This window comes from Sceloporus undulatus, chromosome 4, assembly GCF_019175285.1.
Source record: "Sceloporus undulatus isolate JIND9_A2432 ecotype Alabama chromosome 4, SceUnd_v1.1, whole genome shotgun sequence".
NCBI classification, from domain to species: domain Eukaryota; kingdom Metazoa; phylum Chordata; class Lepidosauria; order Squamata; family Phrynosomatidae; genus Sceloporus; species Sceloporus undulatus.
In genome coordinates this window covers 139,579,609-139,598,451 of record NC_056525.1, presented here as the reverse complement: position 1 = coordinate 139,598,451, position 18,843 = coordinate 139,579,609, and the positions used below count along the sequence as shown (strand labels likewise).

General features: G+C 44.4%; 1 protein-coding gene across 1 annotated transcript in view; it reads right to left on the bottom strand.

The window, feature by feature from the left end:
- Positions 1-232: 232 nt before the first annotated feature.
- The window catches only part of PAX1 (paired box 1), a 21,913-nt gene continuing 3,302 nt past the window's right edge, over positions 233-18,843 (bottom strand). The window contains exons 3-5 of the mRNA XM_042461439.1: positions 14,770-14,915; positions 13,024-13,252; positions 233-826 (exon numbers count right to left, since the gene is read on the bottom strand). Coding sequence (XP_042317373.1) covers positions 717-826; positions 13,024-13,252; positions 14,770-14,915 — 485 coding nt within the window. The 3' untranslated portion in view covers positions 233-716. The remainder of the gene's footprint in view (positions 827-13,023; positions 13,253-14,769; positions 14,916-18,843) is intronic.

Below are 18,843 nucleotides of genomic sequence, written 5' to 3'. Positions count from 1 at the left end.
ATCTGGCACACTTTGGTTCAGCCTCCCAGTATTTGATATCGGTCAATCCTCCATTTAAGGAAGAAGTTATAAAAAGAAGATGGGAAGCACCCTTATGTTTCTGTTTGTTTGTTTTGTTGTTGCTTTATTGAGTTGAGGGAGAATGCGTCCATAAAATGTCACTGTGTTGTTGTTGTTGTTGTTGTTGTTGTTGTTGCCTTGGACATTTCGGGGTTTTTTTGTTTGTTTTTGAACCTCACTGGAACATCAACACCATTTGGGCCAAGGTTTGTTTTGGGGTCCCGAGAGAACCAGCATGGCGTTTAATGGTTGAGCGTCAGATTAGGGCACTGGGAGACCTGGGTTCGAATCCCACCTCGGCCATCTGGGCCACACTCTCTCAGCCTCTGAAGATGGCAACGGCAAACAAATTGGTCGGAAACAAATAAACAAGCAGCATTTGTAAATCCATGCCATGCGAGTCGAGCCACAAAAGCAAATCCACCCGCTTGGTTTTTTTGCCCCGTGTGCTTTTATTCCCTCTTAGCTCACAAGGCCAGTCAGACAAAGGCAAGCCCATTCTTCCGCACTCCTTTAAAGCAGGATCGTGCCACGAGAAAGTGCAGAGAGGACTATGCTGTGGCCGCCTGCAGCTTCTCACTTCTCACATTGGCCACTGTGGCTGGGCAAGGGATTCCTTCTCCCAGCCTCCAAAGCAAATGTCTCCTTTCTCCCTTCTAGGATGAGGAGGCTGGGGCAGAAAGTCCGTGGAGGCCGCTGTGGGCGTCTGCTGGAGCCTTGGTCCCGGTGGTGGAGGTAGCAGTGGTGGCTTGCTTCCTCTCCCCGGCTGTAAAGGGAGAGAGATGTGAGATATCATGGCTAATCCCCCACAACACATCTACCGTGTTTCCCCAAAAATAAGACACTGTCTTATATTTATTTTTCTTCAAAAAGACACACTATGGCTTATTTTCAGGGAATGTCTTATTTTTATGCCTCCGCCTCATTCAGCAGGAAGCATGGCTGGATGTCCCGTCCCTTCCCGGACTCCCAACCAACCAGCCAGAAGACGGTGTTGGACTTTTGGCCACAAAAGCCACTGGGTCTTGTAGTTGCCTGCAGAAGCCTCTCTGATTGGTACGCTGCATGGCCTATCACTATGTCTTATTCCAGGGTATGGCTTATATTGCACAAATGCTTTGAAATCCTGCTACGGTTTATTTTATAGGTACCTTTTATTTTTGAGGAAACATGGTCCATGGCACTTTGGCACTGCTTTAATTGCCACATCTTCATGACCAGCATTGGACCACGACACTGACTGGGAAGCCGGGGTTCGAATCCCATGATCGGCCATGGAAACCCCTGAGATGACCTTGGGCAAGGCACACTCGGTCAGTCTCAGGCTGCAGGGGCATTACTAGAGAGGTGTGGACCACACCAGATGACCCCACTGCTCCTCAAACACCTACCTTTTGGCAGAACCAGGTTGTGGCATTCACCTGCTTCCCTTTAAAGGGCTTTAAATAAGGGATGGTGGGAGTGGGGTCAAGCTCAGTGGGGAGGTGAAAGGAGAGGCCCCGGGATTTTTTAACAAATTAAAATTTCAAAATTTTAAATTGTTAACCCATTTTTTTCAAAAAAAATGAATTTTTTAACATTTAATTTTTTTTTTAATTTTCTTGGAAAAGTCACATTTTAACCAAATCTTCACTTTTGTTGTTGTTCTCCACCTTCGAGTCGATCTTGACCCATGGTGACCCTGTGGATGAGACCCCTCCAAGACTCCCTCTGCTCCACTTCTCTGCTCAGGTCCTGCAAATTTATACCTGTGACCTCCTTAATAAAGTCCATCCATCTATGTGGCCTTCCTCTCTTTCTGCTTCCCTACACCTTTCCTAACATTATTGGGTTTTAAGTTGTGCGTATGGTGTTGTAATTTTAATATTGCCAGTTGTTTGTGTCACAACTACTAGCGTTATGTTCAGTGGTATATGGGAATTGCGATTTACGAACAACATTAGTGCAATAAAGTATTACTAAGGATTCTGTATGGTGTGAAATGGGAGGAGGAGGTCAATGGGGGATGACACCAGTAGTTTCCGCACCTGGTAACACTAACCCTAGTGACACCACTGCCTCAGAGGATGGTGATGGCAATGGCAAACTCCTTCCGAGGAAATTTGCCAAAAGAAAACCCCATGGCAGGTTCTCCTTAGGGTCACCATAAGTTGGAAATGACATCAATGTGCAAAACAACAACAACAATGCTATCGAATTCTGCAATTCGTAGTTTTGTGAGATAGCCTTCTCTGTCAAAGTGCTCTGGTGCCACAACAAACTAGAAATCCCAGGATCCCATTGGATGGCGTCATGGTAGTCAAAGAGGTGTCAAATAGCATTGATTCTGCAGCATTAGAATCAGGCAGAAGACTCATAGCTCTTCCACACTGCAGTAATAAAGCAGTTTGAAACCACTTTAACTACCATGGGCCCATCCCGTGGAATCCTGGGATTTGTATTTTGATGTTGGTCTGTCAGAGCGGTCTGGTGTCTCACCAAACTACAACTCCCAGGATTCTGTATGATAGAGTCATGGCAATTAAAGTGGTGTATAAACTGCTTTATTTCTACAGTGTGCTTTATTTCAGTGGCAGTTCCTATGGAATCTCAGAGACAATTCCTACAGAAGCAAACATATCCTTTGTGTAAACACATTTGGTTTTTTATGAGAAAAAACAAGATCCCAGCTCCAGCTGCTGTGATCATGACCCAAGTCTATTTCTCAAAGGGATGACAAACCAGTATCTGAAACACTTCTGTTGCATTTTCCTACACATGGAAAATTTAATGTGAGGAGAAGTAGTTCTAGCATAGTTTGTCTTTGGTTGTGCTATGTTTATATCTGTGGAGAAGGTTTTGGTTTGTTATTATCTGGAGAAGCATTTAGTTATAGCCTCAAGGCCCCCCAGTCTGAAGTAGTACAGTCCAAACATAGGTTTACCACATCAAGTAAGTAAGAAGATCTATTTCATATACTATGTTTAAGAGATACTTAGGGAAAGGTTTATCTATCAATATAAAAGGCAGTGTTTGAATGAAAGGCAGACAAGTTTGCATAATACACAAGAGTACTTGAAAGGGACCTGGGATTGGACACTGCTCCTTTGCAAGTAAATACCAGTTATACTGTTCCACTTGGCAAACACAGTAGTGTGAGAGGTTTTTATTGCTAATACTGAATGTACGCAGTTTGCATATATGGGGTTGGGTTCACATTTATGTATCTGCAGCTGGGTCCATGGAAGCTCACTTCTCCACTTGCTTCTCACCACAGCAGCCTGTCTACCCACCTAAAGCAGAGGGTTTGAGGACCCTGTTGCAATGGTATGAAGTGTCAGGGGAGGCAGATGCCCCCAAAAGCAGGGAGAGGAACTTTCCATTCCATCCCCAGAAAGCAGATTCTGTTTCCAGTTTATCATAGTTTATCATACAGGAGGAATTTCTCTAAATTTCGAATGAAAAGAAAGTGGGGCCAGAACGCATTCACATGAATTTGCTAGTTCACCGAATTTACATGAATTCAAATTGCGTCCGAACTGACTTCCCATTACCTGAAAATAGCTTGCCATTGCCCAAAATTGCATGTGATCACCCCTCACGCAATAACGTTAAACCCCATGATTGCATTCGGATTGCAATTGGATTATACTTCCAATTACCCTTGTCTGATAACGTCCCCTGTCTTATTACCGTCATCCAATCAGAGATCCCTGACAGCTGTACATGAGAGTTTGAAGATATACATATACAGTGATCATATTTTATCTAACATACCATATAGTAAGGATGTCTGCAACATAAAACATAGGCAGAAGAAGGGAAATAAATGGCCTACTGTGGGGCAATTTTGAATTTTCTGTTATAGGATGGCTATCCCATTCTCTTTTATAACCTAAAAGCATTCTTTTAAAAAAGCATACTAAAGATAATATCATCTTAGACCAGTTCCTTTGTTTTTGTCGTGGTTATATGCATGCAAGTGACTGTGACTTACAGCAATCCTATCATAGGGTTTTCTTGGTAACATTTATTCAAAAGAGGTTTGCCCACTGCCTTCCTCTGAATATAGCCTACCACACCTAGTACTCCCTGGTAGTCTTCCAAGTACTAACAAGTCTTAGGCCTGTTACAGACTGCCAAAATAAAGCTGCTTCGGGTCTCTTTGGAGGTATGCTGTTTAAATGATGCGTGTATCCTAAGAATCCGGAAGCTGCACCAAAGCTGCACTCCGGTGCTTAGGAATGGAGTGTGGCTTTGGCGCGACCTCTGGACTCTTAGGACCCATGCATCATTTAAATAGCATACCTCCAAAGAGACCCAAAGCAGCATTATTTTGACTGTCTGTAACAGGCCTTAGCTTCCAAAATCAGGATTTGATATATTTAAGCAGCTCAAAATTTTCATCAGACCAACCAAGTATCACAAAGTAGTGTGCAAGGGACCAAACTCTCCAGAGGTCTTCACCAAGCTAAATGATAAGGAGGTGGACAGGAGAAGTTGGTTGGCTTTTAGTGTTTTCTCATGATTCCCAGTGCTACTAATCTGTTGTAGCTATTTCTTCTCTCCCCCATTGATGGATTTTCTTTGGTAAGACAAAGGATATGAGGAGTTTGGGGTAAACAGAAAAGTTACAAGATGATATTTATTATTATTATTATTATTATTATTATTATTATTATTATTATGCATTTATATCCCTCCTTTCCCAATATTAGGACTTGAGGCAATATGTACAAGTTAAAACAATATTTTGTTTATGGTTGTGTGACTTCAAGTCATTTCTGATTTATGGTAACCCTAAGGCAAACTTATCATGCAGTTTTCTTGGCAAGATTTGTTCAGAGATTTGCCATTGCCTTCCCCTGAAGCTGAGAGCATGTGACTTGACCAAGATCACCCACTGGGTTTCCATGGCAGAGTGGGTAATCGAACCCTGATCTCCAGAGTCCAACACTCAAACCACTGAGTCTCAGTATAGAAAGTCATAAATAAAAACATGCAGTGTTAAAACCAATTAAAATGAACCCACTGACTAAATCCACATATTGCAGTACTGTACTCCCAATTTGTTAGTGTATCATATTCCAGGCTGTATTCCAGTGCTCTGCATTTCTGAACCTTTATGGAGCATTCAAAGGACCCTCTACTCACTGGATTTACAACTAAGCTCAAAGGACATAGGAGTTTATCAGACAAGGGAAATTGGAAGTATAATCCAATGGCAATCCGAACGCAATCATGGGGTTTAACGTTATTGGATGATAGACAACCACATGCAATTTCAGGCAATGGAAAGCTATTTTCAGGCAATGGGAAGTCATTTCAGACACAATTCGAATGCATGTAAATTCGCTCAACTAGCGAATTGACATGAATGTGTTCTGGCCCACTTTCTTTTCATTTGAAATTAAGAGAAATTCCTCCCATTTGATAAACTCCTGTGATTTGCTCTCTCTGACAGGTTCTAAGTCTGAGTTGCTATAAAACCTCTTACGATGTACTTGATTTGTGAGAGATGACTCATACGTCTTAGGTGTAACTGTTTAGAACTGCTGAAAATTTTAGTATGACCAGGACCAAAGAAACGAATACTGACATTCCCAAAAGGCCAAGCATATCATGAACACAGAAAAATCAAGGAGCCTGTGGTTGGGGACAAAAGTTAAATCACAAGAGTAATGTCCCCTCTCATTTGAAATGAACTGGTACAGGAAAATGTCCTCATTCTTTGAGCCCTTACTTGACAACAGAACAGTTTGGCAAAACCCTGTAATTTTATTCTGAGAACTTTAAGATTTCATCTGACAGGTTTGGAGACATTTCTCCAAACACACTTTTCCCCCCTGTTCCCTTTCCTTTAAAACTTTGTTTGTCCTGAACTCCAATCAACAGAAAACTTAAGTAGGTGCAACTGGCGGTGTTTGCTGTGCTTCTTTGTAAACACTGCTACCTTATTGCTTTCTTTCCCATCGTTTTCTCCCCCTGTACTGTCAAAACTGTTTTTATTAAAATGTGCAATTCTTCTTGGAGTAGGGACTTGTTCTTATGAAGGTTGTGTCATTTTGTAAAATGCTTACTTATAAGTGTTATTGGGGGGATGCAACAAACAGAAATAGGATTCCTCTGAGCTTCCCTCTAATTGTGCTCTTAAGATGGGTCCAATATTTTGCAGTCTGCACTTGGATCTCCTACCTTAGCAACTAGAGTTGAAAGAGAAGCAGATACCTGTAGATCTGAAATTTAGCATTTGAAACTGGCATATGGTCAGAAGATGTTAAGAACCACTAACACTCAATACATCTCTGCTTAATCATGTTTGTACCCTCATGGATCCTAAACACATACATTTCAGTGTAAGGCCCATTAATTGGGAACCAGTTTGCTTCTCTGTTATTACTACCAACAAACTATTATTGCAGCTTCCCATTTGTTTCAGTGCCATTCATAAATTAGAAGTGGCTATTCAGTGTGTTAACACTTAATTAGAAGCACCATTTATTTCAGCACAATCATGTGTTAGGATCTCCTCAACCTCTCTCCATAGACTGGTCAGAGAAGGAGAGGTACAGTAACCTGCCCTCCTTGCCAGAAAGAAAACTTGGCTCCAACTCCCAGTTTGCACCTCCTTGGTGGGACACCAGAGCAAGCGGGAGACCATATCCCAGCCAGAGAAGAAATAGATGCAAGAAGATTGCTTTCTAACAGCAGGGAATTTAAGAAGAGTTTTGTTTGTACCAGTGCCCAAGTTTCTTCCTTCCTTCCAAAAGACACAGCACATTTTCCATTTGTAAAGTGCCCTTCGCAATAAAAACCTGAAGTCAGGGACACTTATTAATAATCTTTGGATCATTAATGATCTTTGAATCATTAATAAGCCCTTTTCTATGAACAGGATAACAATGCTTCAAATAATCAGCAAACAAACCAAAAATAACATTTCAACATGGGTCGAATTAACCAGCAATGTGGTTCTCATTGTCCCCAGAGATACTGTACTCGAAGCCAGCATGGTGACCAAATCTGTTTAAGTATTGGACTATGACTCTGGGAGACCAGAGTTCAAATCTCTGTTCGACTACGGAAACCCTCTGAGTAACCCTGGATAAGTCACACTCTCTCAGCCTCAGAGGAAGGCAATGGCAAATTTTGGACCCATTCACACTGTACAATTATAGCACTATATTGCATTTTATGACAACATCTTATGAAATCCTAGGGGTTGCAGTTTGTGATGAGGCACTAGGGTTCCCTAAACTACAAATCTCAGGATTTAAGGGCAGGGAACCGTCCAATTAAAAAGATTGTATGTACAGCGCTGTGTAAATTTACAGCGCTTTATAAATAAAGGTTAATAATAACAATAATAATAATGGCAGTTCAAGAAGAATATAGAACTATAATGATGTGGTGTAAATGGGCCCTTTCTCTCAAGAAATCTTGCCAAAAAACCCTAGGAGAAAGTCCTAAATCACGGTAGACATGGAGATGCATAACAACAAAGTCAAAATTAGGAACAGAACTAAAATAATCTAATGTAAGAGCATTTTTCATGTGGTATTTGTGCAGCCAGCCATAGTGGTTGGAGAGTTGGACTATGACTATCTGACTCTGGGGGACAGAGTTCGAATCCTGCTGAGTGACCTGGGGCAAGGCATAGCCACCGCTCAGCCTCAGAGGATAGTCATGGCAAACCCTCTCTGAAGAAACTTGCCAAAATATAACAACAAAAACCCTGTAATAGGTTTGCCTTAGGATCACCCTAAGTTGGAAATGACTTAAAGGCACACAACCACAGCAACAATTTATCTTCATGGAATCATAGAATCATAGAATTGTAGAGTTGGAAGAGACCCCAAGGGCCATCCAGTCCAACCCCATTCTGCCATGCAGGAAATCTCAATCAAAGCATCCCCGACAGATGGCCATCCAGCCTCTGCTTAAAGAGCTCCAAGGAAGGAGACTCCACCACTCTCCTAATATTGAGGTAGAATCTCTTTTCCTGGAGCTTGCATCCACTGTTCATAACTAACAATGTTAAAACGTGGATTGTTTATTTATTTATTTATTTGCAGTGGGGTGTTGTGGCGGAGTAGGGACCACATTCCTCCATTTCCTTTAGTATATCCTCCCTCCCCTATTGGTACACAGAAAGGCTGAAGAGTGCATGAGAACCCCTCCTTTTGAAAGCCAAACACCCCATAGGTCTGAAGCTCAGAGTCTCCAATGAGCTTGTTATAGTTAGATCTGGGCCTTCTGATTGAGAAGCCAGCCTGGCATAGTGCTTTGAGTGTTGGACTAGGATTCTGGAGACCAGGATTGACATCCCTGCTTGGCCAAGTGAACCCACTGCAAGTCGCACTCTCTCAGCCTCAGAGGGTGGCAATGGCAAACCCCCTCTGAAGAGCCTTGCCAAGAAAACCAAATGATAGGGTCGCCTTAGGGTCGCCCTAACTTGAAAATGACTCAAAGGCACACAACAACAACAACAACAACAACAACCCTTTTCACAGTCTGCTTTATTACTGCTTTAAATAAAAGATGGTTACTACTTGGATGGGAGACCAGACATTGAGATCAGGGGCTGTATTTGAAAGGAAGGGACTGGCAAAAGAGAGCCCTTGCCTAAAGAAACTCTTGTCAAGAAAACCATAAAGGAGCAAAACCAGTTTGGTTTTGGGAGCTAAGCAGGGCCAGGCCTGTGGCTGGTATTTGGATGGGAAACCATACATTGACGTCAGGGACTGTATTTGAGAGGAAGGGGCTGGCAAAAAGGGTCCCTTCCCTAGAGAAACCTTATCAAGAAACCATAAGGTGGAACAACCAGTTTGGTCTTGGGAGCTAAACAGGGTCAGGCATGGTTACTACTTGGATGAGAGATCCAAATACATTGATATCATAGCTCTTCCACGCTGCAGCAATAAAGCGGTCTGGGTTTGAAGTTAATTATTGTGGGGGGGGGGCTTGTATTGACCTTAACCTTTGTTAAAAAATAAAAAGTAGGGTATTTGAAAACACTGCCTTTAAAAATTATATTTAAAATATCTATTTTACTGATTGTATGTACAGCGCTGTGCAAATCTACAGTGCTATATAAATAAAGCATAATAGTAATAATAATAATAATAATAATAATAATAATAATAATAATAATAATAATAATAATAATAAATGTATGTCTGGCATACATTAGCAGTCCACACTTTATTACGTTGGATTTCCCTATCTGAAGAGTGTTTCGTCTTCTCTGAAGAGGCCAGCCACAGATGCTGGAGAAACGTCAGAAATAAACTCTTCTAGAAAATGGCCACAGAGTCCGAAAACCCCACAAAAAAAACCGATGTTCCATGCACTTTCTCATTCTTATTTCTCCCCAATTTTTTTCCAGGGCTGATTTTATTTTTAAAACCCTTTTAAATAGGTATCCCAGTGATTCCACCATAAATCATCACTGCATAATAATTTTTTTAAAAGGACATAAAGTGGAACACGTCTGTCGGGTAAAGAACCTAGTAGGACTTTCGAGGGTAAATGGATTATTTAAGCATGGTCTTTCGTGGAGATCATTCATGCCAAACACACAAAAAAAGGTCTCAAAGGTCCTGCTACATTCTTCCTTAACGTCACCTCCCCTTTTAGGCTGAAACAAAACTGTGTTACATCCCCGAAAACGCCTTTGAAATGCCATTTTCCCCGTTCAAAATCCATTCCAGTTCGATGTATTTTATGGAGTATTAGTGGTTAGGTTTCGTGCGGTCTTTTTGGAAACCGCCGACTTTTACGAACTAACGAGGAACACCCATTTGCAAGGAGGTTAAAATCAGCCTCTCCTTTCTTTCTTCTCTCTCTCTCTCTCTCTCTCTCTCTTCTTTTTTTCCCTCTTACAAAGCGAGAATTTAAACTCAAAAAGCGTCTATTGAGAAACAAGATGAGCAGAATGACTTTCACAGTGGAATCCGGACTTTTGAGCTAGGTCCGAAACACACTGCAGAAATATTATTATTATTTAACTGCCTGGCTCAATGCTAGGGGATTCTGGGAACTATAGTTCTGTGAGACATTTAGCCTTCTCTGTCAGAGAATTCTGGTGCCATAATAAACTACAATTCCCTGGATTCCCTAGCACTGAGCCAGGGCAGTTAAAGCGGTCTCAAACTGGATTATTTCTGCTGTGTGCATCTACCTTCTCTGACTATATTATTCGGTCTCAGGCCAGGATCCTAGACATACCTTTTACATTAACGCTGCTGAAATCAATGGATTTAGGATTTGTTGCTTTATTGATGAATAATAAGGAGGAATTGACGCCCATCTCCCTGCCATTGACCATCTTTTAAGAGAATTTGTCTTTAATTCTATGGGTAACTTGGAGGAAGAAGGAGGAATAAACTTCTGCTAAGAACTGGAAGATGGGCAGTTTAATAATGGACAACTGGTGGCATAGGCTGTGGGAAAGTTGTCGGTTGTTGTTTCATTGCAAAAGCCGTAATTAACAAAACCTGCTAATTTCAAATAAATATGCTGCGAAATCAGGTGGAATTGATCTCATCCGAATTAAACAGCAATTTTGGCATCAGTGGTCATGAAATGGACCTTCTGACTAGAAACTCAGACCACTTCTGGCCACCTCTACTTGAAAGTAAGGTCCAAAACACACTACAGAAATAGTCTAGTTTGATACCGCTTTAACTGCCCTGGCTCAGTGCTAGGGAATCCAGGGAATTGTAGTTTATTCTGGCACCAGAGCTCTCAGACAGAGAAGGCTAAATGTCTCATCAAACTATAGTTCCCACAGTTCCCTAGCATTGAGCCAGGGCAGTTAAAGCTGTCTCAAACTGGATTATTTCTGAAGTGTGTTTAGGACCTAAGGCTTTTAGTTCCTACTAGGCGTAAATTTGAAGGCAAGAAATATTCATAGCGTAAATTTGAAGGAAAGTACCTAAAGAAATAAAAACAAAATAATGTCGGGAAAGTAAGACAGGCTACTTTAAATGCAGTTAAAGTATTCTTTATAATTCACCTATTTAAAGAATCCGATATCATTGTTGGGTGAGAGAGAAGCAGGTTGAGTAAAACTACGCCTCCTCTAGTGATGCCATACTACTCTTTATTGGTCCAGAAAACTGACTTATGTCCATCGCGATTTATGGTGAAGCGGTTCCACGAAAACGATTGCCTATAGTAAATTATTATTATTATTTTTCTCGACTCAAATTAATCTCTGTCACTTCTCCCTCTGTTTTATTCGTGTGTGGGGCTTGGGCGGCATCCTTGACCCATTTATTTTCTGTTCCATCGGCTGCAAGAAAAAATATCCAAATGCTACTTTCACTCAATAGAGGTCTTCATTTGGAAGTACGCTCTCTTGATTTCTCCGTTAAGTGACACCTCCTCCGTTAAGTGACAGGAAGACCTGTCTTGAGAGTGAAAGGTGCTTCAAATGCTCCCTTATATTTTTGTTTGGCTGGCTGTGTAAAATATTTAAATTTCGGCTTAAAAATAACTTTGAAGACTTGCATACATTCCACGCGTGTGAGAAGGGGCATGGTTTCTTGCTTTATTCATGAAACATTACTAAGTGTCGAGACATGAACTGCCTTGTTCCTTTAAGTCAATAGGGTGAGCCATCCAAAGGAAAGCAGTTTTGGGTGGGGTTTTCGGGCTCTGTGGCCATGTTCTAGAAGAGTTTATTCCTGACGTTTCGCTTGAATCTATGGCTGGCATCTTCAGAGGATGCTGGCATGGAAGGGCTTTCATAAAGATGCCAGCCACAGATGCTGGCGAAAGTCAGGAATAAACTCTTCTAGAACATGGCCACAGAGCCCGAAAAACCCACCAAAAAATATGATGATGAAGAAGATGATGATGTTTTAGACAAATATCACCTGCCACTACCTGAAGCCCCCTTTCAGCGTCGTCAATCACTGCTCATTATCGCTCAGCGCTAAATGACGCCCACTTCGACCTAATACACCGAAAGGGACCACACACAGCGAGCACCACCGAGCAGAAGGCAAATAAAACCGACAGCTACAGAAAAGGCGGAGGAAGACCTTTGTAGAGCCGGAGGGAGGGGGGATAGGAGGGAAAAGACAATATTTTGGCAAGATGGGGTTTCTTTTCCTTCCCGGCAAGCAGCCCCTCGATGATTTAAGTCCTGAAGAAACTGGGATCGGGTCTGCAGTTGCAGCCAGGCTAAAAAGCGGGTCTCTCTCGAACGAGGACGATGGAGACGGACAGGAAAGCCCTTTTCTTCGCCTCTCTATAGGATCCCTCGCCCGGCAGGCAATAGATTATTCCAATGCCATTTCCTAGTCCCGGCCCAATGTGCCTTGGATATAACTTCCCGCATCTCTCTAAACCTTCCGGAAGGTTTCCCTCCAAATTAATGCGCTCTGATTGTCGGAGAAACTGGTTTCCAAGAAAGTGCCGGCTGGTGGCAGCAAAGGTTCTCCCAACTTGTCGCCAGCTAGCCTGCCACTCCCGATATGGCTCCCGATGCTTCCCCAGGCCCCACAGATCCAACTGGCAAAAAGAGGAGTTATGCAGCTGTTTCGGTTGGGAAAGGGTGGGAAATCTGGCCAGTTTAAAAAAGTAGACCACCAGGAGAAGGCCAAGGGCCCTGGTTAAAGCCCCCCAATCTAACAGCCTGAACAGGGTGACTGCAAAGGGGGGAAAGGGCACCACAAAATGTAGGGCTTATAAAAAAGGAGGATATGACCAATGAATAAGCTAAAAATCACTCATAGAAATGTAAATCCGTCCTGCACCAAATGGAGGACGTTTTGAAATTTCTCCTGGAGAGGGGGCTGAAACGTAGACCATGGAAAAGGAGGAGCTCTGAACTCAAATGTACGGGGACTAGGGATGGAGGGAAGGAGAGATCTTCTATAAGCTTGAGGCCCCGACTTTCCTCTTTTCAGCGGCGCTTATTGCCCACCGGTTGTTGCCCACTCTGCCCTCTTGGCCTTGGCGTTTCCTTACCTTCTCGGGCTGGGTGCTTGAAGGCCATGGAGGAAGGTAGCTCTCCGCCATGAAGTGCCACGCTGGGCCCATGGTGATGGTGAGCCAAAGGGCTGCCTTGAGCTTGCCAGGGATGATGGGCCGGACCCAGGTAGCCCCCGCCTGGCCCTGCGTAGACTCCGGCCTGGTTTGAGGAGGGGTAGGCACACGGGGAGAGGAAGGGGCTCACCGCCGAGAGCCCAGGAGGCGGCTGCCAACCGAGAAAGAAAGACAGACGGTTAGCTTATAGGAAGAAGGCAGGGCAGCGTTGGAGGAAAGCTTGGGCTCAGCCACCCGCAGCCCGAGTGGTCCAAAACACACTGCAGAAATAATCCAATTCGAGACGGCTTTGACTGCCCTGGCTCAGTGCTAGGGAATCCTGGGAAATGAGGTTTATTGGGGCACCAGAGCCCTCTGACAGAGAAGGCTCAATATCCCACAAATGCCCAGAATTCCTTATCACTGAGCCAAGGCAGCGTGTTTTGGACCACTGAGCTCGCAAATCCTAGCCACACTTCAACAGGAGGGAGCCCTGTTTAATTTACCAGAATTTATTTCAGAGGAGAGATCTTGTAGCACCTTTGAGACTCACTGAAGGGAAGAAATTGGCAGCAGGAGCTTTCCTAGACTTCAGTCTACTTCCTCAGATGCATCTGAAAGCTCCTGCTGCCAATTTCTTCCCTTCAGTGAGTATCAACGGTGCTACAAGATTCTCTCTTAAGTCTGGAAAGCTCCTGCTGCCAATTTCTTTCTTTGAGTTAGTCTCAAAGGTGCTACAAGCTCTCTTCTCTCTCTCTACTGATTCTACAGACTAACGTGGCTATATCTTTGATTACTCAGAGGAGATATGGCAGGTGAGTAGGCTGCGGGGCACTTTAATGGATTTTACTTCCAGCAAGGACCAAGGGAATCGTGCCAGGTGAAGAAGGATGATCAGAAGAACTCGGGACGCCAAATCCCAGGGGGCTGCCTGTTCATAGAAGTGTAGGTCCTTCAAAATTTATACTAGATCCATAACTATATACGGGTAACTTTTGTTGGGTTTGTCTTCCAAGAAGATACCGAGGGAATCGTTAAGGAGGATGCTCAGAACTCAGACACAAATGCCCAGGAGGCTGCCTTTTCAATTAAGTGTCGGTCCTTCGAAATTTACCCTAGATGCATAACAACAACTATGCGCGGGTAGTTTTAAAACCGACATTTGCAAAACGCTTGCTACTGCAAAAATTACAAATGCAGCAATTCCAAACCTGGATAGCACTAGGACGAGGGTGACCTGAGCTAGGAGTCTGAGTGTTTAGCTTGGTATTGAGACCGGGGAGAAGGCTCTACGGGGATTTGGAATAAGAAACGAACACCTGAGCCAAGGAAAGTATTGGCGGAACGATCACAGTTCAAAAGAGCAGACAGTCCTCCATCATCAAGACCACCACCGCTCCATTTCTCTGAATGAAGCGCCGGATTTATTTTATTTTATTAAAAAAACAGACTTGCTAGTGGCTTTTTCTCTCTTTCCCCCCAGGAACTCCTTGCCATGCAACATCGACTACGGAGACGGGGATATTTTCCCACGGTCGGCTAAGCCTGGTGAGGTCTTCCTCATAAAACATATCCCAAAAGTTCTTCGTCTCTCCTCCCCCTGGCCACCCCGATCCTTGGCAGGGGCCTTTGAACTTCCACCATCCCATCCCGATCCAGCCCTGCTTTCCTCGCACTCACCGGTCTTACCTGGGGGTATTTAATGTCTGCTTCCGAGGCCGACTTGTCAAGCGCGTTGACGCCTTGCCCTGCAGCTGAAAAGGTGGTCCTGTTGACACTCGGCCAGTCTTCTAATTTGGGAGGGTAGGCAGAGCCATCGGGTCCGGCTAGAGCTCCTGGGATGAGAAAGAGAGAGGGAAGAGCATAAGCAGCCCCCCGAGAGTAGATTTTTCCCGGTCAAAAAGCTGTCTCAGACCTTGCAGCCCCGGTCTGGAGTGCAGCGTGTGCCCATTTTGCCAGCCTTGCAACGCAAGAGCCACCTGGGGGCTTCAAGGGACCTGGGGGCAGAGGCTGATGGAGGGAGGGAGGGAGGGAGGGAGGGAGGGAGGGAGACCATCCAGACTTCAACAGAAGCCGGGGAAAGCAAAGGGAAAACACTACTGGAGGGACTATTCTCCATTGCTGCCCAGCTAAGACACCCCCCTCCCCATCACTGCAAGAAAAGGAAGGCGAATAATCAAAGCATCTTTTTCTTCAGAAAAAGATGCCAGCCACAGATGCTGGCGAAACGTCAGGAATAAACTCTTCTAGAACATGGCCACAGAGCCCGAAAAACCCACACAAATCAATACAAAATGGGTTTATTTGTGATACGCGGCCTCTCCAGCATCTCCGCTCCAGACTCTGTTTGGGTGGCAGACATGGCAACAACAAATGCCCGAAAGGTGGTGAGCAAAGAGGCTCGGAAGACACGCCCGGGCAGGGTGACCAGACGTCCTCCTTTGCCAGGACACGTCCTTCATTTCAGCTTTCTGTCCAGGAGGAATTCCAAATGTGCTCCCTTTTGAACATGACTAAGAAGCATGCATTTGCATCTCTATTAGTTATATTTTGTCATGTCCTACATTTTTCTTGAATGTCCTACATTTTGTGGTGCTTTGTCCTCCTTTGCAGTGAGGACATCTGGTCACCCTGCTGGGGTCGGGAATCATGGGTGCTTTACAGCCCAATTGTACATTGGATCGGATCTGAGCTTTAGGTATACTGAACCAAGGGTGGGAGCCCGCGTGGAGCACACTATACACTATATTTATGCATACTGTATATATACACATATTGTTCTCTAAAACATATACACACACACACACTGTTTCTGTACATGCTTTTGTGTGCCTTCAAGTCATTTCCGACTTAAGGCGGCCCTAAAGCGACCCTGTCATGGCGCTTTCTTTGCAAGATTAATTCAGAGGGGGTTCGCCCGTGCCTTCTTCTGAGGCTGAGAGAGTGTGACTTGCCCAAGGGTCACCCTGTGGGTTCTCATGGCTGAGTGGGAGTCCTAGACCCAACACTCAAACCACTACACAGCTCTGGCTCTCATGTATTTATACGGCGAGGTCTTAAATTGCAAACAGCTTTTGCCAAGATTTCATTTGAAACATATTCTTCCATTCCGGTGCCTGTTTCGTTTAAACGGGCCAGTTTTGCGGGACTCCCTCCCATTTCATTTAGAAGGCCCTTCCTTGCCAAGGGGAACCTTCATATCAAATTGAGGGAGAAAGGAATGCAGTGCGAAGGACCAGTGTCAGCCAAATCCGATTGCCTCCTCTTGGATCCAAGATTTTTTTGGGAGAGAAAGCAAAGGGTTTATAGTTCATCTCTGGAGACCGGAGTTCAATTCTCGGCCGTGAAACCCACTGGGTGACCTTGGCCAAGTCACATGCTCTCAGCCTCAGGGGAAGGCAAAGGCAAACCTCCTCTGAACAAATCTTGCCATGAAATCTCCGTGATAAGGTCTCCTTAGGGTCGCCATAAGTCGGAAACGACTTGAAGGCACACAACAAGCACAACAACAACAACAAAGTGCCACATGCAAGCGAGCATGGCTAGGCCTCTTCAAGCAGTGAGCTTGTATATAAGTGAATTGCATATAAGTGCTACCGAGAGAGAAAAAATCTGAAACAAAGGAGTGTGAATGTCTTCCCCATACTTATTATTTTTTAAGAAAATAATATGTGCATCTGAAGGATGAGATATTCAACTAAAAGGAGGGAGAGACAAACATCAGCGATTGCATGAGGTTTAAGAAGCACAGGAAGAAATAGGCTCTTTCCCACCAAACGAACAAAAAAACAAAAGAGGGGGAAGGAAATTTAAATTAAATTTAAAAATAATGAAACGGGGACTAAAAATCGAAATTCTGTTCCTAGGAACAACCCGTATTAGATAAACCAGAGTCTAAAAATATGGAGACCCATGTACTTTGGAGCCATCTCCTTCTAGCAGTGGATCTCTTGGATATCTCCAGGTCGTTTGAGAGTGATGCAATTGCAGACTATCCACAAGAAGGAAAGAACTGAGTCTTTTTAGCCGGAAGGAGAGGGGATACTTTAGGAAGTGAGGGAAGGAAAAACAACAACAACCTTGGTCAGATATCTGATCCTGCAGAAAGCAATCGCGATATGAACTTTCTGGGGCCGCCGCCGCCGGCCGCCTTTCAGAGGGAAGAGGGGGAGCTCCTACGGGCTCAGACTTTGCGGTTGGCAATCTATCATCGCTACGAAAATATTTTCCACATTTTTTCCATAAGAAGTTCAAGATGTCCGGGCCTTCTCTCCAGCAAGAGCCGGAGTTCTGCCCTGCTGAGTCCTGGCCCTCCGGGTTGTTGCAACCGCGGCTGCTCCCAGGGCGCCTCCCAGCTTCGGAGTCTGAGGTGCAGCCAGGAGCCAGCAGGGACCGATGGGGGCATATGGGGTTTTTTTTGGGGGGGGGGAGCCCCGCATCCAAACCCAGGAGCTCGTCTGAAGGCCCGGGAGGCTCTTAGGATATCGACCAGGGGTGGTCAGGGGGGTGCATTTATCCAGAAGCAATTCATTTTTTGCCTAAACGAAGGTAGGTCGTTTAGAAAGCTTAGAGGAAGGCCCTCTCCGAGTTTAGAGCGGCCAAGGTGACCATGAGTCCTCCTTTTCCAGGACCCGTCCTCCATGTCAACTTTCTGTCCAGGAGGAATTCCCAAATGTCCTCCATTTTGACCAGGACTAAGGAGCATGCACTTACATTTCTATGGGTATTTTTAGCTTTTATTGGGTTATCTCCTCCATTTTTTCTGGAATGTCCTCCATTTTGCGGTGAGGACCTCTGGTCACCCTGAGAGCGCCTCACTATTCTTAAGAAATAGCCAGGAGTTTCTGAATAGCCACCGCTTATGAAACAGAGTCGGGACTTTGGGGCTTAGAATAGAAACAAAGCAAAAGCCTGCCCTGGGTTGATAACAAGATTAGCATAATTATTGATTTTGCTGTAGTGTGCCTTGGAGGCATTTCCGACTTATGGCGACCCTATCACCTTTTTCAGAGCTTTGTTTGCTTTCTTCTGAGGCTGAGAGAGCATACCTTGCCTAAGGTCAGGCAATGGGTTTGCATTGGAACCCTGGTCTCCAGAGTCACAGTCCAATGCTCAAAAACCATTATATACTATATTTACGCATGCTGTGTATACACATATTGTTCTCTCTTACACACGCGCGCGCGCACACACACTGTTTATGTACATGGTTTTGTGCGCCTTCAAGTTGTTTCCGACTTATGTCGGCCCTAAAGCGACCCCATCATGGCGCTTTCTTTGCAAGATTTATTCAACCGCCCGTGCCTTCTTCTGAGGCCCAGAGAGTGTGACTTGCCCAAGGTTACCCTGTGGGTTAGGCTGAGAGAACATACCTTGCCCAAGGTCACGCAGTGGCTTTGCATTGGAACCCTGGTCTAGTCCAGAGTCACAGTCCAATGCCACACTGGCTCTCATGAGGAATACATATGGACCCCTGGACAACACTGGCTCCCTTTTGAAGGGGGTTTTGAATATATTCAGAACCAGATCTTTGAGGCTTATTGGAAACCTCTGCACGGATGTAGAGTGGCGTGTGAAAGGGCGTCCGGACTGAAACACGAGTCACCTTGCCTTACTCCGCCAGTGACAATTCTATACCGGAATTAGCTCTCTTCTTTCTTTGGGAAACTTCCTTTCCTTATAGGTAAAACTGCCTGCATCATCATCATCATCATCATCATCATCATCATCATCATCATCATCATCATCATCATCATCATCATC